At 51.6% G+C, this 27716-nt stretch overlaps 1 protein-coding gene across 8 annotated transcripts in view; it reads right to left on the bottom strand.

Annotated features, from left to right (window-relative positions):
• The window catches only part of EPS8 (EGFR pathway substrate 8, signaling adaptor), a 245155-nt gene that overhangs the window by 189818 nt on the left and 27621 nt on the right, over positions 1-27716 (bottom strand). For 7 of the 8 annotated variants that reach the window (XM_073650592.1, XM_073650597.1, XM_073650599.1 and 4 more), the window contains exons 2-4: positions 10720-10830; positions 10201-10266; positions 7673-7737 (exon numbers count right to left, since the gene is read on the bottom strand). In XM_073650592.1, coding sequence (XP_073506693.1) covers positions 7673-7737; positions 10201-10256 — 121 coding nt within the window. In that variant the 5' untranslated portion in view covers positions 10257-10266; positions 10720-10830. Of the gene's footprint in view, positions 1-7672; positions 7738-10200; positions 10267-10719; positions 10831-11024; positions 11148-27716 lie in introns of those variants that run through there. The other variant, XM_073650595.1, reaches the window with a different exon arrangement.

The raw sequence follows: 27716 nt of genomic DNA, 5'->3' as shown, positions 1-27716 counted from the left end.
CTCACACCCAGCATGGGCCAACTATTAGATCAGGGCTTCTTCACACCCAGCGTGGGCCAACTATTAGATCAGGGATTCTTCACACCCAGCGTTAGCAAACTATTAGATCGGGGCTTCTTCACACCCAGCGTGGGCCAACTATTAGATCAGAGCTTCTTCACACCCAGCATGGGCCAACTATTAGATCAGAGCTTCTTCACACCAAGCGTGGGCCAACTATTAGATCAGGGATTCTTCACACCCAGCGTTAGCAAACTATTAGATCAGGGCTTCTTCACACCCAGCGTGGGCAAACTATTAGATCAGGGCTTCTTCACACCCAGCATGGGCCAACTATTAGATCAGAGCTTCTTCACACCCAGCGTGGGCCAACTATTAGATCAGGGCTTCTTCACACCCAGCATGGGCCAACTATTAGATCAGGGCTTCTTCACACCCAGCATGGGCAAACTATTAGATCAGGGCTTCTTCACACCCAGCGTGGGCCAACTATTAGATCAGGGCTTCTTCACACCCAGCATGCGCAAACTATTAGATCAGGGCTTCTTCACACCCAGCATGGGCCAACTATTAGATCAGGGCTTCTTCACACCCAGCGTGGGCCAACTATTAGATCAGGGCTTTTTCACACCCAGCACGCGCAAACTATTAGATCAGGGCTTCTTCACACCCAGCGTAGGCCAAATATTAGATCAGGGCTTCTTCACACCCAGCGTAGGCCAACTATTAGATCAGGGCTTCTTCACACCCAGCATGGGCCAACTATTAGATCAGGGCTTCTTCACACCCAGCGTAGGCCAACTATTGGATCAGGGCTTCTTCACACCCAGCGTGGGCCAACTATTGGATCAGGGCTTCTTCACACCCAGCGTGGGCCAACTATTAGATCAGGGCTTCTTCACACCCAGCATGGGCCAACTATTAGATCAGGGCTTCTTCACACCCAGCATGGGCCAACTATTAGATCAGGGCTTCCTCACACCCAGCATGGGCCAACTATTAGATCAGGGCTTCTTCACACCCAGCGTAGGCCAACTATTAGATCAGGGCTTCCTCACACCCAGCGTAGGCCAACTATTAGATCAGGGCTTCCTCACACCCAGCATGGGCCAACTATTAGATCAGGGCTTCTTCACACCCAGCGTGGGCCAACTATTAGATCAGGGATTCTTCACACCCAGCGTTAGCAAACTATTAGATCGGGGCTTCTTCACACCCAGCGTGGGCCAACTATTAGATCAGAGCTTCTTCACACCCAGCATGGGCCAACTATTAGATCAGAGCTTCTTCACACCCAGCGTGGGCCAACTATTAGATCAGGGATTCTTCACACCCAGCGTTAGCAAACTATTAGATCAGGGCTTCTTCACACCCAGCGTGGGCAAACTATTAGATCAGGGCTTCTTCACACCCAGCATGGGCCAACTATTAGATCAGAGCTTCTTCACACCCAGCATGGGCCAACTATTAGATCAGGGCTTCTTCACACCCAGCATGGGCAAACTATTAGATCAGGGCTTCTTCACACCCAGCGTGGGCCAACTATTAGATCAGGGCTTCTTCACACCCAGCATGCGCAAACTATTAGATCAGGGCTTCTTCACACCCAGCGTGGGCCAACTATTAGATCAGGGCTTCTTCACACCCAGCATGGGCCAACTATTAGATCGGGGCTTCTTCACACCCAGCGTGGGCCAACTATTAGATCAGAGCTTCTTCACACCCAGCATGGGCCAACTATTAGATCAGGGCTTCTTCACACCCAGCGTGGGCCAACTATTAGATCAGGGCTTCTTCACACCCAGCATGGGCCAACTATTAGATCAGGGCTTCTTCACACCCAGCATGGGCCAACTATTAGATCAGGGCTTCTTCATACCCAGCATGGGCCAACTATTAGATCAGGGCTTCTTCATACCCAGCATGGGCCAACTATTAGATCAGGGCTTCTTCACACCCAGCATAGGCCAACTATTGGATCAGGACGTCGTCACACCCAGCGTAGGCCAACTATTGGATCAGAGTTTCTTCACACCCAGCGTGGGCCAACTATTGGATCAGGGCTTCTTCACACAGACAACTATTAGATCAGAACATCCTCGCACCCAGCAATCGCCAGCTAGTCGACTTGGGTATCCTTGCACTCAGTGTGTGTGCAAACTAGTAGATCGGGGCACCCTCGTACAAAGCATGGGACAACTAATAGAAGGGGGCATTCTCACACCTAGTGCAGGCCAACTAGCAGATTAGGGAGTCCTCGCACCCAGCATTGGCCAGCTAGTAGATCAGAGGGTTCTCATGCCCAGCGTGTGCCAACAAGTAGATCGGTACCAAAGGGAGAAATGCGGGTGTGCTGCGCTGCTGGCAAGGAATTCACAGGATTCAGATGAATAGAAATAGACCTAGAATCTCATTGGTGATAAACTACAGTCTAACAGGTCTAACAGACCTCTTCCTCAGGGGAACCACAATAAAGATCTTTATTGCCACCTAGAAGATTGGGGCATACTCATATCCAGCAAGGGTCAGCTAGTACTCACACCCACCATGGGCCAGCTAATAGATCGGAGGGTCCTCACACTCAGGATGGGCCAGCTAGTAGATTAAGGGGTCCTCACACTCAGCAACGGCCAGCTAGTAGATTAAGGGGTCCTCACACCCAGCATGGGCCAGCTAATAGATCGGAGGGTCCTCACACTCAGCATGGGCCAGCTAGTAGATTAAGGGGTCCTCACACCCAGCATGGGCCAGTTAATAGATCGGAGAGTCCTCACACTCAGCATGGGCCAGCTAGTAGATCAGAGAGTCCTCACACTCAGCATGGGCCAGCTAACAGATCGGAGGGTCCTCACACCGAGCATGGGCCAGCTAACAGATCGGAGGGTCCTCACACCGAGCATGGGCCAGCTAGTAGATTAAGGGGTCCTCACACCCAGCATGGGCCAGCTAGTAGATTAAGGGGTCCTCACACCCAGCATGGGCCAGCTAATAGATTGGAGGGTCCTCACACTCAGCATGGGCCAGCTAATAGATCGGAGGGTCCTCACACTCAGCATGGGCCAGCTAGTAGATTAAGGGGTCCTCACACCCAGCATGGGCCAGTTAATAGATCGGAGAGTCCTCACACTCAGCATGGGCCAGCTAGTAGATCAGAGAGTCCTCACACTCAGCATGGGCCAGCTAGTAGATCAGAGAGTCCTCACACTCAGCATGGGCCAGCTAACAGATCGGAGGGTCCTCACACCGAGCATGGGCCAGCTAGTAGATTAAGGGGTCCTCACACCCAGCATGGGCCAGCTAGTAGATTAAGGGGTCCTCACACCCAGCATGGGCCAGCTAGTAGATTGGAGGGTCCTCACACTCAGCATGGGCCAGCTAATAGATCGGAGGGTCCTCACACTCAGCATGGGCCAGCTAATAGATTAAGGGGTCCTCACACCCAGCATGGGCCAGCTAATAGATCGGAGAGTCCTCACACCCAGCATGGGCCAGCTAATAGATCGGAGGGTCCTCACACCCAGCATGTGCCAGCTAGTAGATTAAGGGGTCCTCACACCCAGCATGGGCCAGCTAGTAGATTAAGGGGTCCTCACACCCAGCATGGGCCAGCTAGCAGATCAGGGGATCCTCACACCCAGCATGGGCCAGCTAGTAGATCAGGGGATCCTCACACCCAGCATGGGCCAGCTAGTAGATCAGGGGATCCTCACACCCAATGAGACTAACAGATCGGGGCGTCCTCATATGCTTGTATACTCTCCCATCATCATGGACCTCGCTGTCTCGTACTTATCAGTCATTATCATGCTATTTCTGAGAATTTATAAAGAATAATTGCCCCCAGCAGCACAGCACACCCCAAGGAGAAAGGTCACTTGCCCCAACTCAACGCATACCCTATGGTAATGGGGCATGAAGCAGCGGGGTCACACCTCGTATACAGGACGTCCGCTCCCCAGCTTTCCTGTATAGTCCTGCTGTCCGGACTCCGTGTAACAGGGACTACATGGTGGCCACATAGTCCTGTATAGCGAGGTATAGGACCATAGAGACACGAGCAGACAGGACACGGCACACAGATACCTTTCTTCTTATGTTTTGAGGAAGATCGAAGGAAATAAATCCCATCCCCTACGATCAGTAAGAGCAGAACATCAGAAGGGTTAACCCTATGTGACCTGCCACTATAGGCCCCGGCATTATACCGCCACGATCTGGAGGGGAGGACTAAGGGTTAACCCTGTGTGACCTGCCACTATAGGCCCCGGCTCTATACCGCCACCATCTGGAGGGGAGGACTAAGGGTTAACCCCGTGTGACCTGCCACTATAGGCCCCGGCTCTATACTGCCACCCTCTGGAGGGGAGGACTAAGGGTTAACTCTGTGACCTGCCACTATAGGCCCCGGCACTATACCACCACCCTCTGGAGGGGAGGACTAATGGTTAACCCTATGTGACCTGCCACTATAGGCCCCGGCACTATACCACCACCCTCTGGAGGGGAGGACTAAGGGTTAACCCTGTGTGACCTGCCACTATAGGCCCCGGCATTATACCGCCACCATCTGGAGGGGAGGACTAAGGGTTAACCCTGTGTGACCTGCCACTATAGGCCCCGGCTCTATACCGCCACCCTCTGGAGGGGAGGACTAAGGGTTAACTCTATGTGACCTGCCACTATAGGCCCCGGCACTATACCGCCACCCTCTGGAGGGGAGGACTAAGGGTTAACCCTGTGTGACCTGCCACTATAGGCCCCGGCATTATACCGCCACCATCTGGAGGGGAGGACTAAGGGTTAACCCCGTGTGACCTGCCACTATAGGCCCTGGCACTATACCACCACCCTCTGGAGGGGAGGACTAACGGTTAACCCCGTGTAACCTGCGACTATAGGCCCCGGCACTATACCGCCACCCTCTGGAGAAGAGGACTAAGGGTTAACCCTGTGTGACCTGCGACTATAGGCCCCGGCACTATACCGCCACCCTCTGGAGGGGAGGAATAAGGGTTAACCCTGTGTGACCTGCCACTATAGGCCAGGCTCTATACCGCCACCCTCTGGAGGGGAGGACTAAGGGTTAACCCTGTGTGACCTGCCACTATAGGCCCCGGCACTATACCACCACCCTCTGGAGGGGAGGACTAAGGGTTAACCCCGTGTAACCTGCGACTATAGGCCCCGGCACTATACCGCCACCCTCTGGAGGGGAGGACTAAGGGTTAACCCTGTGTGACCTGCGACTATAGGCCCCGGCACTATACCGCCACCCTCTGGAGGGGAGGAATAAGGGTTAACCCTGTGTGACCTGCCACTATAGGCCAGGCTCTATACCGCCACCCTCTGGAGGGGAGGACTAAGGGTTAACCCTGTGTGACCTGCCACTATAGGCCCCGACTCTATACCGCCACCCTCTGGAGAAGAGGACTAAGGGTTAACCCTGTGTGACCTGCCACTATAGGCCCCGACTCTATACCGCCACCCTCTGGAGAAGAGGACTAAGGGTTAACCCCGTGTGACCTGCCACTATAGGCCCCGGCACTATACCGCCACCCTCTGGAGGGGAGGACTAATGGTTAACCCTATGTGACCTGCCACTGTAGGCCCCGGCTCTATACCGCCACCCTCTGGAGGGGAGGACTAATGGTTAACCCTGTCTGACCTGCCACTACAGGCCCCGGCTCTATACCGCCACCCTCTGGAGGGGAGGAATAAGGGTTAACCCTGTGTAACCTGCCACTATAGGCCAGGCTCTATACCGCCACCCTCTGGAGGGGAGGACTAAGGGTTAACCCTGTGTGACCTGCCACTATACCGCCACCCTCTGGAGGGGAGGAATAAGGGTTAACCCCGTGTGACCTGCCACTATAGGCCCCGACTCTATACCGCCACCCTCTGGAGAAGAGGACTAAGGGTTAACCCTGTGTGACCTGCCACTATAGGCCCCGGCTCTATACCGCCACCATCTGAAGGGGAGGAATAAGGGTTAACCCTGTGTGACCTGCCACTATAGGCCCCGGCTCTATACCGCCACCATCTGGAGGGGAGGAATAAGGGTTAACCCCGTGTAACCTGCGACTATAGGCCCCGGCACTATACCGCCACCCTCTGGAGAAGAGGACTAAGGGTTAACCCTGTGTGACCTGCGACTATAGGCCCCGGCACTATACCGCCACCCTCTGGAGGGGAGGAATAAGGGTTAACCCTGTGTGACCTGCCACTATAGGCCAGGCTCTATACCGCCACCCTCTGGAGGGGAGGACTAAGGGTTAACCCTGTGTGACCTGCCACTATAGGCCCCGACTCTATACCGCCACCCTCTGGAGAAGAGGACTAAGGGTTAACCCTGTGTGACCTGCCACTATAGGCCCCGACTCTATACCGCCACCCTCTGGAGAAGAGGACTAAGGGTTAACCCCGTGTGACCTGCCACTATAGGCCCCGGCATTATACCACCACCATCTGGAGGGGAGGACTAACGGTTAACCCCGTGTGACCTGCCACTATAGGCCCCGGCACTATACCGCCACCCTCTGGAGGGGAGGACTAATGGTTAACCCTATGTGACCTGCCACTGTAGGCCCCGGCTCTATACCGCCACCCTCTGGAGGGGAGGACTAATGGTTAACCCTGTCTGACCTGCCACTACAGGCCCCGGCTCTATACCGCCACCCTCTGGAGGGGAGGAATAAGGGTTAACCCTGTGTAACCTGCCACTATAGGCCAGGCTCTATACCGCCACCCTCTGGAGGGGAGGACTAAGGGTTAACCCTGTGTGACCTGCCACTATAGGCCCCGGCACTATACCACCACCCTCTGGAGGGGAGGACTAAGGGTTAACCCTGTGTGACCTGCCACTATAGGCCCCGGCTCTATACCGCCACCATCTGGAGGGGAGGACTAAGGGTTAACCCTGTGTGACCTGCCACTATACCGCCACCCTCTGGAGGGGAGGAATAAGGGTTAACCCCGTGTGACCTGCCACTATAGGCCCCGACTCTATACCGCCACCATCTGAAGGGGAGGAATAAGGGTTAACCCTGTGTGACCTGCCACTATAGGCCCCGGCACTATACCGCCACCCTCTGGAGGGGAGGACTAAGGGTTAACCCTGTGTGACCTGCCACTATAGGCCCCGGCACTATACCGCCACCCTCTGGAGGGGAGGAATAAGGGTTAACCCTGTGTGACCTGCGACTATAGGCCCCGGCACTATACCGCCACCCTCTGGAGGGGAGGAATAAGGGTTAACCCTGTGTGACCTGCCACCCTCTGGAGGGGAGGAATAAGGGTTAACCCTGTGTAACCTGCCACTATAGGCCCGGCTCTATACCGCCACCCTCTGGAGGGGAGGACTAAGGGTTAACCCTGTGTGACCTGCCACTATAGGCCAGGCTCTATACCGCCACCCTCTGGAGGGGAGGACTAAGGGTTAACCCTGTGTGACCTGCCACTATACCGCCACCCTCTGGAGGGGAGGAATAAGGGTTAACCCCGTGTGACCTGCCACTATAGGCCCCGACACTATACCGCCACCCTCTGGAGGGGAGGAATAAGGGTTAACCCTGTGTGACCTGTCACCATACGCCGGGCCCCTCTACCCCGCTGGTTCATCAGGCATACGTCTGTATATACTTAGTAGCGGGTTTCTCGCCCGTGTTCACATTACCGTAGAGGCTCTTGGCGTTTCCTCTTCCGGTCTTCTCCGATTTTACAGAGGACAAGTCATAATTGCTGCAGAAAAGTGAAAGAATAAACATCTGAGACCACCGGACTATGCAAAGCGCACGGCTCAGCCATAACCACTGAGCTATGCAGAGCGCACGGCTCAACCATAACCACAGGGCTATGCAGAGGGCACGCCTCAGCCATAACCACCGGGCCATGCAGAGGGCACGGCTCAGCCATAACCACCGGGCTATGCAGAGGGCACGGCTCAGCCATAACCACTGAGCTATGCAGAGCGCACGGCTCAGCCATAACCACTGAGCTATGCAGAGCGCACGGCTCAACCATAACCACCGGGCTATGCAGAGCGCACGGCTCAACCATAACCACCGGGCTATGCAGAGGGCACGGCTCAGCCATAACCACAGGGCTATGCAGAGGGCACGGCTCAGCCATAACCACAGGACTATGCAGAGGGCACGGCTCAGCCATAACCACTGAGCTATGCAGAGCGCACGGCTCAACCATAACCACCGAGCTATGCAGAGCGCACGCCTCAGCCATAACCACCGGGCTATGCAGAGGGCACGGCTCAGCCATAACCACAGGGCTATGCAGAGGGCACGGCTCAGCCATAACCACAGGACTATGCAGAGGGCACGGCTCAGCCATAACCACAGGGCTATGCAGAGGGCACGGCTCAACCATAACCACAGGGCTATGCAGAGCGCACGGCTCAACCATAACCACCGGGCTATGCAGAGGGCACGGCTCAGCCATAACCACCGGGCTATGCAGAGGGCACGGCTCAGCCATAACCACCGGGCTATGCAGAGGGCACGCCTCAGCCATAACCACCGGGCTATGCAGAGGGCACGCCTCAGCCATAACCACCGGGCTATGCAGAGGGCACGCCTCAGCCATAACCACCGGGCTATGCAGAGGGCACGCCTCAGCCATAACCACCGGGCTATGCAGAGGGCACGCCTCAGCCATAACCACAGGGCTATGCAGAGGGCACGCCTCAGCCATAACCACAGGGCTATGCAGAGGGCACGGCTCAGCCATAACCACAGGACTATGCAGAGGGCACGGCTCAGCCATAACCACAGGGCTATGCAGAGGGCACGGCTCAGCCATAACCACCGAGCTATGCAGAGCGCACGGCTCAACCATAACCACAGGGCTATGCAGAGGGCACGGCTCAGCCATAACCACCGGGCTATGCAGAGGGCACGGCTCAGCCATAACCACCGAGCTATGCAGAGCGCACGGCTCAACCATAACCACCGGGCTATGCAGAGGGCACGGCTCAGCCATAACCACCGGGCTATGCAGAGGGCACGGCTCGGCCATAACCACCGGGCTATGCAGAGGGCACGGCTCGGCCATAACCACCGGGCTATGCAGAGGGCACGGCTCAGCCATAACCACCGGGCTATGCAGAGGGCACGCCTCAGCCATAACCACCGGGCTATGCAGAGGGCACGCCTCAGCCATAACCACCGGGCTATGCAGAGGGCACGCCTCAGCCATAACCACCGGGCTATGCAGAGGGCACGCCTCAGCCATAACCACCGGGCTATGCAGAGGGCACGCCTCAGCCATAACCACCGGGCTATGCAGAGGGCACGCCTCAGCCATAACCACCGGGCTATGCAGAGGGCACGCCTCAGCCATAACCACCGGGCTATGCAGAGGGCACGCCTCAGCCATAATTACAGGGCTATGCAGAGGGCACGCCTCAGCCATAACCACCGGGCTATGCAGAGGGCACGCCTCAGCCATAACCACCGGGCTATGCAGAGGGCACGCCTCAGCCATAACCACCGGGCTATGCAGAGGGCACGCCTCAGCCATAACCACCGGGCTATGCAGAGGGCACGCCTCAGCCATAACCACCGGGCTATGCAGAGGGCACGCCTCAGCCATAACCACCGGGCTATGCAGAGGGCACGGCTCAGCCATAACCACAGGGCTATGCAGAGGGCACGGCTCAGCCATAACCACAGGGCTATGCAGAGGGCACGGCTCAGCCATAACCACAGGGCTATGCAGAGGGCACGGCTCAGCCATAACCACAGGACTATGCAGAGGGCACGGCTCAGCCATAACCACAGGACTATGCAGAGGGCACGGCTCAGCCATAACCACAGGACTATGCAGAGGGCACGGCTCAGCCATAACCACCGGGCTATGCAGAGGGCACATGTATGAAGAGTCCGGCTCCGTAACAAACCCCCCGACTGCCGCACACACGGCCCCGATGACTCCAAACGCAGAATGATGGTCGCCGGTCTCCAGTGAGCGGTAAACAGCATGAATGTGGAAGACAGCGAGCCCCTAGAAATCCCCCATATGTGAATGGCCGAATTACTGTCCCCACAGCAGTGACACCACTGGTCGACGGCTTTCAGACAAAAAACAGCACAAAACCTGATTCTATTAGTGGAAAAAAATAAGCAAAAAAACAAAACAAAAAAAGAAGTTTTGTACTTTTAGATATGATTGAATCCCCTAGTTACATACCTGAGGTCTGGAGAGGCGTTTCCTCCCCGATAGTAATTTGACAAATGTCCATTCATGATGGGTCAGCTGTGAAATAAAATTATACATCATAGACATGAATGGTAACCAGCACCGGAGCCGGGAATCTACAAACAATCATGAATAAAGCCGAAAGGTAAATTCAATTCTAGCAAGGAGCAAGTTCTGTATCTGTGTACAGCTCTACATAATTGTCCTGGTTCTGTGTCTATATAATGCTCCTGACTCTATTCATATAATGGTCCCGGTTCTGTATCTGTGTACAGCTCTACATAATTGTCCTGGTTCTGTGTCTATATAATGCTCCCGACTCTGTATTCATATAATGGTCCCGGTTCTGTATCTGTGTACAGCTCTACATAATTGTCCTGGTTCTGTGTCTATATAATGCTCCCGACTCTGTATTCATATAATGGTCCCGGTTCTGTATCTGTGTAGGGATCCCAGTCCTGTATCATTCTGAATATCTGTCATTTGATAGTTTGCACTGGGAACACTTACTTAAGGTCTGCGATGCCAACACGTCCCGGAAAATAATGTCCTGTTGTCAGGATTTCACAGACATTCCCATCTCTTCACTTTTGGCTCAGGAGTAAATCTGCAAATTTCAGACTTTGGAGAGAGTGGAAAAGACAACGTGACTGTCAGAAAAATGAAGCAAATGAAGGCACTACTCTAGATCCATCAAGATGATCAAGAGTCTTCATAAAACACATGAAGAGGCAGTAATAGAGGAGCAGCCTCCGAACCCTTCCATGGAGGACGCCAGAGATGCTGAGGGTCAGAGGCGCGCAGCAGGATCGCACCTCACTCAGAGGAGTACAGCATCATAACAGGTCACCCGCTCCCAGGAGCTTCCTCCACTTTCCCAACAATGGAGGAGAAAGGCTCGAAATGTTTCTTACTTCCTGACTGAGAAATGCACTTCCGGATCTGCTCAAATGGCAGAAACAACATAGGCAAATGGTGCATTATCACAGGCTGCCTGGGGGGCAAGCTCAAGACACGGGTAGTGGTCCAACCTTCACTTCATTAACTCTGGTAGCGGCATAATTACAGCAAGACTACAGCTGGCGCTGCTTTCACGTAGGTATTACACACAGTCCTGGATACCGGATTGAGCTGCCATTATTATTATTATATATGATTATAGAATCAAGGGTACGACTAAGACATGGTGCCAGAACCATGAATAATACATAGATATGGTACCAGAACCATGATTAATACCTAGATATGGTACCAGAACCATGATTAATACCTAGAGATATGGTACCAGAACCATGATTAATACATAGATATGGTACCAGAACCATGATTAATACATAGATATGGTACCAGAACCATGATTAATACATAGATATGGTACCAGAACCATGATTAATACATAGATATGGTACCAGAACCATGATTAATACATAGATATGGTACCAGAACCATGATTAATGCATATATATGGTACCAGAACCATGATTAATACATAGATATTGTACCAGAACCAAGCTTACTACATAGATAAGGTGCCAGAACTAAGCTTACTACATAGATTAGGTGCCAGAACTAAGCTTACTACATAGATTAGTTACCAGAACTAAACTTACTACATAGATTAGGTGCCAGAACTAAACTTACTACATAGATAAGATGCCAGAACTAAGCTTACTACATAGATAAGGTATCAGAACTAAACTTACTACATAGATTAGGTACCAGAACTAAACTTACTACATAGATAAGATGCCAGAACTAAGCTTACTACATAGATAAGGTGCCAGAACTAAGCTTACTACATAGATAAGGTATCAGAACCAAGCTTACTACATAGATTAGTTACCAGAACTAAACTTACTACATAGATTTATTACCAGAACTAAACTTACTACATAGATAAGGTGCCAGAACTAAGCTTACTACATAGATAAGGTATCAGAACCAAACTTACTACATAGATAAGGTAACAGAACCAGGCTTACTACATAGATTAGTTACCAGAACTAAGCTTACTACATAGATTAGGTACCAGAACTAAACTTACTACATAGATTTATTACCAGAACTAAGCTTACTACATAGATTAGGAGACAGAACTAAGCTTACTACATAGATTAGGTACCAGAACTAAGCTTACTACATAGATTAGGTACCAGAACTAAGCTTACTACATACATTAGGTACCAGAACTAAGCTTACTACATAGATTAGGAGACAGAACTAAGCTTACTACATATATATGGTAATAGAATCAAGGGTACGACTAAGACATGGTACCAGAACCATGATTAATACATAGGTATGGTACCAGAACTAACCTTACTACATAGATATGGTAGCAGAACTACGTTTACTACATATACAGTGGGTATGGAAAGTATTCAGACCCCTTTACATTTTTCACTCTTTGTTTCATTGCAGCCATTTGGTAAATTCTAAAAAAGATCATTTTTTTCTCATTAAAGTCCACTCTGCACCCCATCTGGACTGAAAAAAAAAACAGAAATGTAGAAATTTTTGCAAATTTCTTAAAGAAAAACTGAAATATCACAGGGTCATAAGTATTCAGACCCTTCACTCAGTATTGAGTAGAAGCCCCCTTTTGAGCTAGTACAGTATATCACTTACAGTAAACTAACAATGATGGACGGGTACAGAGGGAGGAGGACCCTGGCCTCGGGGGGGCTTACATTCTACAGGATGATGGGGGAGGAGACAGTAGGTTGGGGGGTTGCAGCAGCTCAGGTGGTGAGGTGGCAGCAGGCAAGGTCATGGCAGGCAGTAAGCTTGTTTGAAGAAATGGGTTTTCAGGTTCCTACTCTAAGAAGATGTCTGTGATGCCAAACGTAGAGATCTCCTGCAACCTACTGCAGGGCGACTGTCACCTCTGACACCCGCGACAAAACCGCTCAGGAAGCAAAACAAAAAAAATACAGCCTTTTCCGGCGCAAAGTGGAAACACAAAGTAAAAGGTCTATACAATGTTGCGGGTTCACCCGCTCAGGTCAGTGTCCAGTCCTTAGGTCCTTAGCACAGACCAACACATTGGAGATCCACACATCTCCAGACACAGACCCTGAATGAGACACTTGGTCTCCATTTTATTTACCAAAACACTCCCCGGGGTGGGGATATGTGAGCAGCCACTCCCACCCATCTCTTATGACTGCTCGTAGAACCCAGCCCTGAAATGCCCTATTAACCCTATCAGCACTATACGTGCTGGAGCATGCTTTACAGGGTTTACATCACCGAAGCTACCAACCTCGATGATACATATCTCCCCTCAAGGACCTGTCCGGCGGCCATCTTACAATATATAGATATATCTCAGTAGGTCACAGGTAGCGTATGGCTTCAGGGGTGCGGTTTACAGAGCAGGAGGAACAGAATTATTACATTTTACATATTTAATACGAAAAGTAGGCAGCGTTTATAAAAATATACAAGATGATACAAAATGGGAACAAAACAATGCGATCTATACAATTACATGAAAGGGATAACAGAAAAGTACTAAACCTGTGCTACAGAAATAGTGCAGATCATAGTGGAGGGAAACACTGCTTTTAGGAAAATGGTAGAGAACCACAGCGCACTGTCTTCCAGGACTGACAATAATTCAATATCTGCTTTTATTAGATAAGTCATACCCACACACCTCCCCCTGGTGACCTCAGATAAGGGCTGGTCATGGAATGGGGACAAGTCCAAAAAAATTATGGGATCCCCCATTTTCAGGATATGTCCCCACCTGGAGGTCCCAGGCAGGAGATAGTTTCCTACAATGATTTTATCTTATCATATATATTCATTGTTATCCATCTGTCCGATAATTTAGAGCTGATGCACAGGCCACCCAGTGATGTAAGTAAATGCATTACGTTTACCACTTTGTCTCGACGCTTAAAATAGGTCTGTGTCATAACTATAGGACGTACACTGGTTACAAAAAAATACTATATTTTCACTGCCCCAATGTCTGATATTCTTGGCCAAAATTTGGCTTTCAAGAGCGGAAATTTATTTTCACAGGTTAGAAAAGTCGAACTCCTGCCTCTTGTATCCACTGAACCCTGACTTCTTGTCTGCTCTTCACCAGATAGCTCGCTTCAATTACCTGTTCCCAGCAGGAGGTCATAGCAGAATAGGTGTCAAATGTAGTGTTCTTCGAGTGTGAGCTCTTGTTCCTTTCCCAAGCTATGATGAAATCACGTTTCAATCCCCAATATAAGGGCGATACGTCCCTCCTTAATATTTATTTAAAACCTGGACCTCCAAGGAAGGGTGGACAATAATGGCGAGTGGGTGTCCGCCCCGGTGGCGAGAACCACAGGGACCATTAACAGGTGTGGAGACTGTTGCAGGACCCAAAGGCTTTCAGCCATGTATTGGGCGAGTCTCACCCCGATCTACAGCGGCTCATTGGAGACAAGTTTTTATTCTTTGATCACATCACTGATACATTGTAACAAAACAGCTTTCTGTACTTAAGGAGTCCACAATCAGAAGAGACAAGGGGCGATCTGCAGACCTAAGCGATGGCCCCCTGGAGCCAGACCCCTCACCGCCACCTGCTCCACAAGCCGCTCAGCCCTCGTCACCCCTCCCCCATATCAGGTTCTGCGCTCACAATAGCAGATTGTCTCCATGATATTTACTCTAGAAAAGGACTGAACGTCTGCCAATATTCCGAAACCAAACAGAAGAGATGGCAGATGGCGGCAACGGGGCTGAAAACAGCCGAGCACCGGCCAGGAGCACAGACTGTAAGCTCTTGTGCTCAGTCTCCACTCTCCTCATAGACTGTAAGCTCCTGTGCTCAGTCTCCTCTCCTCATAGATTGTAAGCTCCTGTGCTCAGTCTCCTCTCTCCTCATAGATTGTAAGCTCCTGTGCTCAGTCTCCTCCTCTCCTCATAGATTGTAAGCTCTTGTGCTCAGTCTCCTCTCTTCATAGATTGTAAGCTCCTGTGCGCAGTCTCCTCTCCTCATAGATTGTAAACTCCTGTGCTCAGTCTCCTCCTCTCCTCATAGATTGTAAGCTCTTGTGCTCAGTCTCCTCTCTCCTCATAGATTGTAAACTCTTGTGCTCAGTCTCCTCCTCTCCTCATAGATTGTAAGCTCCTGTGCTCAGTCTCCTCTCCTCATAGACTGTAAACTCTTATGCTCAGTCTCTTCTCCTCATAGATTGTAAGCTCTTGTGCTCAGTCTCCTCTCCTCATAGACTGTAAGCTCTTGTGCTCAGTCTCCTCTCCTCATAGATTGTAAGCTCCTGTGCTCAGTCTCCTCCTCTCCTCATAGATTGTAAGCTCCTGTGCTCAGTCTCCTCTCTCCTCATAGATTGTAAGTGACGCGCCCCCTGGGCCATATTCTTTAGGGGGAATATCCGGAGCCGGATCAGATGGGGGTTGTAGTCTTCCGAGTGGCTGTGACCCGGTCCGTGCCCAGGGTGTCAAGCTCAGAGTATGTGGCAGTCCTACAGATGTTATAAAGTTCTTTATGTCGACTACGCCACCCGTTGTATTGCGGTCACTATGGCCGCCGCTGCAGCAGGGTCCGCTGAGGCTGATGGTGTTGGTGCAGCTTTTGGTAGTATAACCCCCAACGGGTGGGGTATAGCCTCAGGGGGTCAGGTGCAGAGGATGGGGGTTGTGGTGGTGCAGCGTAGATGTTAAATGAAGACAGAGTCGGGTTGTGCAGTTTAGGGTATTTACTCACTGCTGATGTTCCGGTCACTCTAGCTTCAAGTGACCACCCGAGCCGTGCTGCGTCCACCAGGTCCTGGATTCAGCAAACCCCCAAACAAGTCCGGAGCGTGACCCTGAGCTCTCCTTCTGTCCTTTCCTCTGGCCGTCCCCACTAGTGATCCACCTAGGTCCAGCTCCCTCGGGCCTTCTGTTGGGAGACCCTTGGCCTTGGGTTCCCTGACCCTCCACGTGGTTTGCCTTCGGGGTGGATGTGGTGGGTGGCCGTGGCAGACGCTGCCCACGGCCTCCGGTCTCTGGCTAGGGTGTACTTTTGCCCCCACCAGTTTGGGATCCGGTACCCTATTGCCGACTCTTCACCCGGGGATTGAATTTGGGTTCTCAGAGTCCTCTCTTTGTCCCCTCTGGGTCTTTCCTTCTCTGCTCCACTCTCTCTCTGCAGGCTCATCTGGTCCTCTGCTTCTTACTCTGACAGACTGACTCCTCTGCAAAGACTGACTGACCCTGATCTTAGATGGTGCCCACCTTAAATACTCCCTCTATGTGTGAGCTCAGGTGACCAGCACCCAATGAGCTCCTATCTTTACCCAGGCTGCTCCCCCTATCTGCCCCTACACTACTTGGGATGTACCACCCCCCTCCCACTCCAGCCAGGAACAGACTCGGTCGTACCTGCACATTTCTAAGTGGGAGTACCGTCGGCCTGTTCCTCGGAAATGGGATGTATGTAGTGCATGCAGCCTACCGAGCTCAGGTCCACACTCCATCCTTACCCGGGAGTGGAATATCACACCTCTGGGTTGAGGTGCAATACCCCTGTAGCAGCCGAATCCTCAGGGTGCTACATTCCCCCCTGGTAAATCACAGCACGTCCTCGGGCTGTAAGAACAAAACACCACAAAACATACAAATTTTTGCATAAACATATAAAACATCATTCAAAACATTATACATATATATATCAATAAAACTTTTCATATAAAACATTCTCGTCGCCTCTGGCTCCTCCTCCGGTCACTGTGCAACGTGTGACCGGGTAAAGTGCGACAGTCTTTTCTTGAAAAATGGTTTTCCTATAAAACCGGTAGGGGGCGCTTTAGGACGCGCAACTATTTACAAGGGATGGTGGCCGCTCTCAGTCCTCGGCCAGGTAATGGGAATAGGGAGGAATGACCGCTCTCAGTCCTCGGTCAGTGGGATTTAAGGGTTAAACGGGTAAACAGTTCACACTTGCTGGTCCCAACGGGGACTATGATAGCAGCAGTAACAGTTCACGGTGCCCCGACGGGCAACTATATACAGCTTCTGCTTCGCTGTACTTAACGACGACGTCCTCCTGCTCTTTCTTTATGTTTTCCTTTAGCTTCAGACCCGTCCGGGTCCTCTTGTTCTTCCTCCTCACACCGCAGCTCTTCCTCCGTCAGGCGATGCACATGGAGGGCGTAGGGTCCTTTGGCACACTTGTGCCGGGTGAAGGTGACCTCGTCCCCGATGTAAAGGTCACGACCTCTGTGTCCCTCCGGTAGGTGGGATTCAACGTCTCTCCTGGTTACGAAGACGTCGCCTGGGGTGCGGTGGTCTCGGATGAAGCCCCACCCATGCTGCATGTTAAACTTGATCACAGTCCCGGTGGTGCGGGGACTATGCGCTGCACGGGGGTCTCTCCTGGCCCGGCTCTTCTGCTCCGCGCTCCTTATTTGAGCTTGCTGTTCCCGGATCCGCCTCTCTCTCCGCTCCCTCTCGAAGACCTCGAGCTGTTGGCGGCAGCACTCAGCACGCTCCGCTGCAGCTGCCCGAGTCTCCTGAGTGAACCCCATGAGGTCTTCTCCGGTGGGGTCCCACTCAAACTGGGTCTCTTCTAGCGGGGGCGAGATCCTCTTTACGGGCTTTGGAGCCGGGATCAGGGGTGCACACATGGCCCCAGCCTTCCTCTGCCGTTCCAGTTCATGATATTCTTGGGGCCAGATGAAAGGCTGCCCATCCGGGCACGTGTATTGGTTAAACAGGTCCTCTCCCAGATGCGGCACTCTTGGTCTTATGGGCGCGGTGGTGTTAGCGCCCGGGTTGCCCGGGCCTTGCGGCCAGGCCTGGGGTATCTGGAAGGTGAAGGGCACCGTAAGGACGGCGGCGCCCTGGGCTACTTGGCCCTGCGACCAGGCCGGGGGCTCCGCGGAGGTAGGGGGCGCTGTTGGTATTGCGGCGCCCGGGGGTACTAGGCCTTGCGACCAGGCTGGTGGTACTTCCTGCTTGGTCACGCTCGGGGTCGAGGCGTGTGACGTCACAGGGGTCGCGGCTCCCGTTTGAGGCCTAGTCTGCGGCGGTGACGTTGCAGCGACGGGCACGGCTGGATAGACTTCGGGCTCTGCGACGGGGAGCTGGGGCAGGTACGCGGTTTCCCGGTTTGGGGTATAGACGTCCCCTTTACCTGCCTCCACTCGTTCGGCTCCCTTCTCGGCGCCGTCTCCGGCCTTCAGTCCTCCCGCGCCATCCTCAGAGGCGGTCTGTCTCCTCGTCTCGGGTGGCGTGCTCCGCTGACAGGTCTCGGTCTGCTGGGCCATCTCACGGCTCCACTCCGCCAACGTCTCTCGCTGCACCCGGGCCATCCTCCTTGCGAGGCCCTCCAGAGCGGTCTGTGCACACTCCCGGTCTCGGGGGAGCTGTGCTAGGACCTCCACTAGGCCTAGTGGGGTCGTTGTTTCCAGCAGGCTCCTGACCAACGGGTCGGTGCTGCTCTGCTCTCCTACAGTGGTCTCCAGCAGGCTCCTGGCCAGCGGGCCGGTGCTGCTCTGCTCAACCTCCTCTGTTTCTAGCAGGCTCCTGGCCAACGGGCCGGTGCTGCTCTGCTTTCTCGCCATCTTCGGGTAAGCTCCTCCGATACTCTTCTCCAGGCTTCTTGCCTCCGGGTGCGCTCGCTCCAGACTGCTCCAAGCGACACCCATCTTTGCGCTCTTCTTTTCAGTCCTCCCACTTCGAGGGCGGTCCCGGGGCCACTTGGTGATTGTCAGCTCCAGGGGCAGTTCTTTCACGCTGACAGACACCTCTAGCATCACAGTCTCTGTTGGTGGGGGCGGTTTCCACTTTTGGCGCCATTTTCGGTCCTGGCCCACGATGGGAGGTGGCCTCTTGCCACCCTCTGGCACGCCCATAATGGCGTCCGCTCTTCCAAGGCGGGAAACCTTTGGAAATGGCGGGAATCGTCTCCCAGTGGCGGGAAACTCTGCAGATGACGGGAAAAAGCTGTTAATGGCGGACAACCGGCGGGATTCGACCTGTGATGGAGTCCGATGGCGGGGACCCTCCGGAACCGGCAAGAGACTTCTTTTTGAGGTAATTTCGTTCTTTTCTTCAGGCACGCAGTACCCGGTTGTTGTGGGCACGTAATCCTGCCGACTACGCCAAAGTTGACGCGCCCCCTGGGCCATATTCTTTAGGGGAATACCCGGAGCCGGATCAGATGGGGGTTGTAGTCTTCCGAGTGGCTGTGACCCGGTCCGTGCCCAGGGTGTCAAGCTCAGAGTATGTGGCAGTCCTACAGATGTTATAAAGTTCTTTATGTCGACTACGCCACCCGTTGTATTGCGGTCACTATGGCCGCCGCTGCAGCAGGGTCCGCTGAGGCTGATGGTGTTGGTGCAGCTTTTGGTAGTATAACCCCCAACGGGTGGGGTATAGCCTCAGGGGGTCAGGTGCAGAGGATGGGGGTTGTGGTGGTGCAGCATAGTTGTTAAATGAAGACAGAGTCGGGTTATGCAGTTTAGGGTATTTACTCACTGCTGATGTTCCGGTCACTCCAGCTTCAAGTGACCACCCGAGCCGTGCTGCGTCCACCAGGTCCTGGATTCAGCAAACCCCCAAACAAGTCCGGAGCGTGACCCTGAGCTCTCCTTCTGTCCTTTCCTCTGGCCGTCCCCACTAGTGATCCACCTAGGTCCAGCTCCCTCGGGCCTTCTGTTGGGAGACCCTTGGCCTTGGGTTCCCTGACCCTCCACGTGGTTTGCCTTCGGGGTGGATGTGGTGGGTGGCCGTGGCAGACGCTGCCCACGGCCTCCGGTCTCTGGCTAGGGTGTACTTTTGCCCCCACCAGTTTGGGATCCGGTACCCTATTGCCGACTCTTCACCCGGGGATTGAATTTGGGTTCTCAGAGTCCTCTCTTTGTCCCCTCTGGGTCTTTCCTTCTCTGCTCCACTCTCTCTCTGCAGGCTCATCTGGTCCTCTGCTTCTTACTCTGACAGACTGACTCCTCTGCAAAGACTGACTGACCCTGATCTTAGATGGTGCCCACCTTAAATACTCCCTCTATGTGTGAGCTCAGGTGACCAGCACCCAATGAGCTCCTATCTTTACCCAGGCTGCTCCCCCTATCTGCCCCTACACTACTTGGGATGTACCACCCCCCTCCCACTCCAGCCAGGAACAGACTCGGTCGTACCTGCACATTTCTAAGTGGGAGTACCGTCGGTCTGTTCCTCGGAAATGGGATGTGTGTAGTGCATGCAGCCTACCGAGCTCAGGTCCACACTCCATCCTTACCCGGGAGTGGAATATCACACCTCTGGGTTGAGGTGCAATACCCCTGTAGCAGCCGAATCCTCAGGGTGCTACATAAGCTCCTGTGCTCAGTCTCCTCCTCTCCTCATAGATTGTAAGCTCTTGTGCTCAGTCTCCTCCTCTCCTCATAGATTGTAAGCTCTTGTGCTCAGTCTCCTCCTCTCCTCATAGACTGTAAGCTCTTATGCTCAGTCTCCTCCTCTCCTCATAGACTGTAAGCTCTTGTGCTCAGTCTCCTCCTCTCCTCATAGACTGTAAGCTCTTGTGCTCAGTCTCCTCCTCTCCTCATAGATTGTAAGCTCTTGTGCTCAGTCTCCTCTCCTCATAGATTGTAAGCTCTTGTGCTCAGTCTCCTCCTCTCTCCTCATAGATTGTAAGCTCCTGTGCTCAGTCTCCTCCTCTCCTCATAGATTGTAAGCTCTTGTGCTCAGTCTCCTCCTCTCTCCTCATAGATTGTAAGCTCCTGTGCTCAGTCTCCTCCTCTCTCCTCATAGATTGTAAGCTCTTGTGCTCAGTCTCCTCCTCTCCTCATAGATTGTAAGCTCTTGTGCTCAGTCTCCTCTCTCCTCATAGATTGTAAGCTCCTGTGCTCAGTCTCCTCTCCTCATAGATTGTAAGCTCTTGTGCTCAGTCTCCTCTCTCCTCATAGATTGTAAACTCTTGTGCTCAGTCTCCTCCTCTCCTCATAGATTGTAAGCTCCTGTGCTCAGTCTCCTCATAGATTGTAAGCTCTTGTGCTCAGTCTCCTCCTCTCCTCATAGATTGTAAGCTCTTGTGCTCAGTCTCCTCCTCTCTCCTCATAGATTGTAAGCTCCTGTGCTCAGTCTCCTCCTCTCCTCATAGATTGTAAGCTCCTGTGCTCAGTCTCCTCCTCTCCTCATAGATTGTAAGCTCTTGTGCTCAGTCTCCTCTCTCCTCATAGATTGTAAGCTCCTGTGCGCAGTCTCCTCTCCTCATAGATTGTAAGCTCTTGTGCTCAGTCTCCTCCTCTCCTCATAGATTGTAAGCTCTTGTGCTCAGTCTCCTCTCTCCTCATAGATTGTAAGCTCCTGTGCGCAGTCTCCTCTCCTCATAGATTGTAAGCTCTTGTGCTCAGTCTCCTCCTCTCCTCATAGATTGTAAGCTCTTGTGCTCAGTCTCCTCTCTCCTCATAGATTGTAAGCTCTTGTGCTCAGTCTCCTCTCTCCTCATAGATTGTAAGCTCTTGTGCTCAGTCTCCTCCTCTCCACATAGATTGTAAGCTCTTGTGCTCAGTCTCCTCCTCTCCTCATAGATTGTAAGCTCTTGTGCTCAGTCTCCTCTCTTCATAGATTGTAAGCTCTTGTGCTCAGTCTCCTCATAGATTGTAAGCTCTTATGCGCAGTCTCCTCTCCTCATAGATTGTAAGCTCGTGCTCAGTCTCCTCCTCTCCTCATAGATTGTAAGCTCTTGTGCTCAGTCTCCTCTCCTCATAGATTGTAAGCTCTTGTGCTCAGTCTCCTCTCCTCATAGATTGTAAGCTCTTGTGCTCAGTCTCCTCTCCTCATAGATTGTAAGCTCTTGTGCTCAGTCTCCTCTCCTCATAAATTGTAAGCTCTTGTGCTCAGTCTCCTCCTCTCTCCTCATAGATTGTAAGCTCTTGTGCTCAGTCTCCTCCTCTCCTCATAGATTGTAAGCTCTTGTGCTCAGTCTCCTCCTCTCCTCATAGATTGTAAGCTCTTGTGCTCAGTCTCCTCCTCTCCTCATAGATTGTAAGCTCCTGTGCTCAGTCTCCTCCTCTCCTCATAGATTGTAAGCTCTTGTGCTCAGTCTCCTCTCCTCATAAATTGTAAGCTCTTGTGCTCAGTCTCCTCCTCTCCTCATAGATTGTAAGCTCCTGTGCTCAGTCTCCTCCTCTCCTCATAGATTGTAAGCTCCTGTGCTCAGTCTACTCCTCTCCTCATAGATTGTAAGCTCTTGTGCTCAGTCTCCTCTCTCCTCATAGATTGTAAGCTCTTGTGCTCAGTCTCCTCCTCTCCTCATAGATTGTAAACTCTTGTGCTCAGTCTCCTCCTCTCCTCATAGATTGTAAGCTCTTGTGCTCAGTCTCCTCCTCTCCTCATAGATTGTAAGCTCCTGTGCTCAGTCTCCTCCTCTCCTCATAGATTGTAAGCTCTTGTGCTCAGTCTCCTCCTCTCCTCATAGATTGTAAGCTCTTGTGCTCAGTCTCCTCCTCTCCTCATAGATTGTAAGCTCCTGTGCTCAGTCTCCTCCTCTCCTCATAGATTGTAAGCTCCTGTGCTCAGTCTCCTCCTCTCCTCATAGATTGTAAGCTCTTGTGCTCAGTCTCCTCCTCTCCTCATAGATTGTAAGCTCTTGTGCTCAGTCTACTCCTCTCCTCATAGATTGTAAGCTCCTGTGCTCAGTCTCCTCCTCTCCTCATAGATTGTAAGCTCCTGTGCTCAGTCTCCTCCTCTCCTCATAGATTGTAAGCTCCTGTGCTCAGTCTCCTCTCTCCTCATAGATTGTAAGCTCCTGTGCTCAGTCTCCTCTCTCCTCATAGATTGTAAGCTCTTGTGCTCAGTCTCCTCTCTCCTCATAGATTGTAAGCTCTTGTGCTCAGTCTCCTCTCTCCTCATAGATTGTAAGCTCCTGTGCGCAGTCTCCTCTCCTCATAGATTGTAAGCTCTTGTGCTCAGTCTCCTCCTCTCCTCATAGATTGTAAGCTCTTGTGCTCAGTCTCCTCTCTCCTCATAGATTGTAAGCTCCTGTGCGCAGTCTCCTCTCCTCATAGATTGTAAGCTCTTGTGCTCAGTCTCCTCCTCTCCTCATAGATTGTAAGCTCTTGTGCTCAGTCTCCTCTCTCCTCATAGATTGTAAGCTCTTGTGCTCAGTCTCCTCTCTCCTCATAGATTGTAAGCTCTTGTGCTCAGTCTCCTCCTCTCCTCATAGATTGTAAGCTCTTGTGCTCAGTCTCCTCCTCTCCTCATAGATTGTAAGCTCCTGTGCTCAGTCTCCTCCTCTCCTCATAGATTGTAAGCTCTTGTGCTCAGTCTCCTCTCTTCATAGATTGTAAGCTCCTGTGCGCAGTCTCCTCTCCTCATAGATTGTAAGCTCTTGTGCTCAGTCTCCTCCTCTCCTCATAGATTGTAAGCTCTTGTGCTCAGTCTCCTCTCTCCTCATAGATTGTAAGCTCTTGTGCTCAGTCTCCTCTCTCCTCATAGATTGTAAGCTCCTGTGCTCAGTCTCCTCTCTTCATAGATTGTAAGCTCCTGTGCGCAGTCTCCTCTCCTCATAGATTGTAAGCTCTTGTGCTCAGTCTCCTCTCTCCTCATAGATTGTAAGCTCTTGTGCTCAGTCTCCTCCTCTCCTCATAGATTGTAAGCTCCTGTGCTCAGTCTCCTCTCTCCTCATAGATTGTAAGCTCTTGTGCTCAGTCTCCTCCTCTCCTCATAGATTGTAAGCTCTTGTGCTCAGTCTCCTCTCCCCTCATAGATTGTAAGCTCTTGTGCTCAGTCTCCTCTCTCCTCATAGATTGTAAGCTCTTGTGCTCAGTCTCCTCCTCTCCTCATAGATTGTAAGCTCTTGTGCTCAGTCTCCTCTCTCCTCATAGATTGTAAGCTCTTGTGCTCAGTCTCCTCTCTCCTCATAGATTGTAAGCTCCTGTGCGCAGTCTCCTCTCCTCATAGATTGTAAGCTCCTGTGCGCAGTCTCCTCTCCTCATAGATTGTAAGCTCTTGTGCTCAGTCTCCTCCTCTCCTCATAGATTGTAAGCTCTTGTGCTCAGTCTCCTCTCTCCTCATAGATTGTAAGCTCTTGTGCTCAGTCTACTCCTCTCCTCATAGATTGTAAGCTCCTGTGCTCAGTCTCCTCCTCTCCTCATAGATTGTAAGCTCCTGTGCTCAGTCTCCTCCTCTCCTCATAGATTGTAAGCTCCTGTGCTCAGTCTACTCCTCTCCTCATAGATTGTAAGCTCTTGTGCTCAGTCTCCTCTCTCCTCATAGATTGTAAGCTCTTGTGCTCAGTCTACTCCTCTCCTCATAGATTGTAAGCTCCTGTGCTCAGTCTCCTCCTCTCCTCATAGATTGTAAGCTCCTGTGCTCAGTCTCCTCCTCTCCTCATAGATTGTAAGCTCCTGTGCTCAGTCTACTCCTCTCCTCATAGATTGTAAGCTCCTGTGCTCAGTCTCCTCCTCTCCTCATAGATTGTAAGCTCTTGTGCTCAGTCTCCTCCTCTCCTCATAGATTGTAAACTCTTGTGCTCAGTCTCCTCTCTCCTCATAGATTGTAAGCTCTTGTGCTCAGTCTCCTCTCTCCTCATAGATTGTAAGCTCCTGTGCGCAGTCTCCTCTCCTCATAGATTGTAAGCTCTTGTGCTCAGTCTCCTCTCTTCATAGATTGTAAGCTCCTGTGCGCAGTCTCCTCTCCTCATAGATTGTAAGCTCTTGTGCTCAGTCTCCTCCTCTCCTCATAGATTGTAAGCTCTTGTGCTCAGTCTCCTCTCTTCATAGATTGTAAGCTCCTGTGCTCAGTCTCCTCTCTTCATAGATTGTAAGCTCCTGTGCGCAGTCTCCTCTCCTCATAGATTGTAAGCTCTTGTGCTCAGTCTCCTCTCTTCATAGATTGTAAGCTCCTGTGCGCAGTCTCCTCTCCTCATAGATTGTAAGCTCTTGTGCTCAGTCTCCTCCTCTCCTCATAGATTGTAAGCTCTTGTGCTCAGTCTCCTCTCTCCTCATAGATTGTAAGCTCTTGTGCTCAGTCTCCTCTCTCCTCATAGATTGTAAGCTCTTGTGCTCAGTCTCCTCCTCTCCTCATAGATTGTAAGCTCTTGTGCTCAGTCTCCTCCTCTCCTCATAGATTGTAAGCTCCTGTGCTCAGTCTCCTCCTCTCCTCATAGATTGTAAGCTCCTGTGCTCAGTCTACTCCTCTCCTCATAGATTGTAAGCTCTTGTGCTCAGTCTCCTCTCTCCTCATAGATTGTAAGCTCTTGTGCTCAGTCTACTCCTCTCCTCATAGATTGTAAGCTCCTGTGCTCAGTCTCCTCCTCTCCTCATAGATTGTAAGCTCCTGTGCTCAGTCTCCTCCTCTCCTCATAGATTGTAAGCTCCTGTGCTCAGTCTACTCCTCTCCTCATAGATTGTAAGCTCCTGTGCTCAGTCTCCTCCTCTCCTCATAGATTGTAAGCTCTTGTGCTCAGTCTCCTCCTCTCCTCATAGATTGTAAACTCTTGTGCTCAGTCTCCTCTCTCCTCATAGATTGTAAGCTCTTGTGCTCAGTCTCCTCTCTCCTCATAGATTGTAAGCTCCTGTGCGCAGTCTCCTCTCCTCATAGATTGTAAGCTCTTGTGCTCAGTCTCCTCTCTTCATAGATTGTAAGCTCCTGTGCGCAGTCTCCTCTCCTCATAGATTGTAAGCTCTTGTGCTCAGTCTCCTCCTCTCCTCATAGATTGTAAGCTCTTGTGCTCAGTCTCCTCTCTTCATAGATTGTAAGCTCCTGTGCTCAGTCTCCTCTCTTCATAGATTGTAAGCTCCTGTGCGCAGTCTCCTCTCCTCATAGATTGTAAGCTCTTGTGCTCAGTCTCCTCTCTTCATAGATTGTAAGCTCCTGTGCGCAGTCTCCTCTCCTCATAGATTGTAAGCTCTTGTGCTCAGTCTCCTCCTCTCCTCATAGATTGTAAGCTCTTGTGCTCAGTCTCCTCTCTCCTCATAGATTGTAAGCTCTTGTGCTCAGTCTCCTCTCTCCTCATAGATTGTAAGCTCTTGTGCTCAGTCTCCTCCTCTCCTCATAGATTGTAAGCTCTTGTGCTCAGTCTCCTCCTCTCCTCATAGATTGTAAGCTCTTGTGCTCAGTCTCCTCCTCTCCTCATAGATTGTAAGCTCTTGTGCTCAGTCTCCTCCTCTCCTCATAGATTGTAAGCTCTTGTGCTCAGTCTCCTCTCTCCTCATAGATTGTAAGCTCTTGTGCTCAGTCTCCTCCTCTCCTCATAGATTGTAAGCTCCTGTGCTCAGTCTCCTCCTCTCCTCATAGATTGTAAGCTCTTGTGCTCAGTCTCCTCATAGATTGTAAGCTCTTGTGCTCAGTCTCCTCTCCTCATAGATTGTAAGCTCTTGTGCTCAGTCTCCTCCTCTCCTCATAGATTGTAAGCTCTTGTGCTCAGTCTCCTCTCTCCTCATAGATTGTAAGCTCTTGTGCTCAGTCCCCTCCTCTCCTCATAGATTGTAAGCTCTTGTTCTCAGTCTCCTCCTCTCCTCATTGATTGTAAGCTCTTGTGCTCAGTCTCCTCTCTTCTCATAGATTGTAAGCTCCTGTGCTCAGTCTCCTCCTCTCCTCATAGATTGTAAGCTCCTGTGCTCAGTCTCCTCCTCTCCTCATAGATTGTAAGCTCTTGTGCTCAGTCTCCTCCTCTCTCCTCATAGATTGTAAGCTCTTGTGCTCAGTCTCCTCCTCTCTCCTCATAGATTGTAAACTCTTGTGCTCAGTCTCCTCCTCTCCTCATAGATTGTAAGCTCTTGTGCTCAGTCTCCTCCTCTCCTCATAGATTGTAAGCTCCTGTGCTCAGTCTCCTCCTCTCCTCATAGATTGTAAGCTCTTGTGCTCAGTCTCCTCCTCTCTCCTCATAGATTGTAAGCTCTTGTGCTCAGTCTCCTCCTCTCTCCTCATAGATTGTAAGCTCCTGTGCTCAGTCTCCTCCTCTCCTCATAGATTGTAAGCTCTTGTGCTCAGTCTCCTCCTCTCCTCATAGACTGTAAGCTCTTGTGCTCAGTCTCCTCCTCTCCTCATAGATTGTAAGCTCTTGTGCTCAGTCTCCTCCTCTCCTCATAGATTGTAAGCTCTTGTGCTCAGTCTCCTCCTCTCCTCATAGATTGTAAGCTCTTGTGCTCAGTCTCCTCCTCTCCTCATAGATTGTAAGCTCTTGTGCTCAGTCTCCTCCTCTCCTCATAGATTGTAAGCTCTTGTGCTCAGTCTCCTCCTCTCCTCATAGATTGTAAGCTCTTGTGCTCAGTCTCCTCCTCTCCTCATAGATTGTAAGCTCTTGTGCTCAGTCTCCTCCTCTCCTCATAGATTGTAAGCTCTTGTGCTCAGTCTCCTCCTCTCCTCATAGATTGTAAGCTCTTGTGCTCAGTCTCCTCCTCTCCTCAGACTGTAAGCTCTTATGCTCAGTCTCCTCCTCTCCTCATAGACTGTAAGCTCTTATGCTCAGTCTCCTCCTCTCCTCATAGACTGTAAGCTCTTGTGCTCAGTCTCCTCTCCTCATAGACTGTAAGCTCTTGTGCTCAGTCTCCTCTCCTCATAGA

This window comes from Phyllobates terribilis, unplaced genomic scaffold (assembly GCF_046119375.1).
Source record: "Phyllobates terribilis strain yellow unplaced genomic scaffold, ASM4611937v1 Scaffold_10__3_contigs__length_209671492, whole genome shotgun sequence".
NCBI lineage: Eukaryota > Metazoa > Chordata > Amphibia > Anura > Dendrobatidae > Phyllobates > Phyllobates terribilis.
Note: the sequence above shows the minus strand (reverse complement) of the source record. Positions and strands in the feature narration are given on the sequence as shown.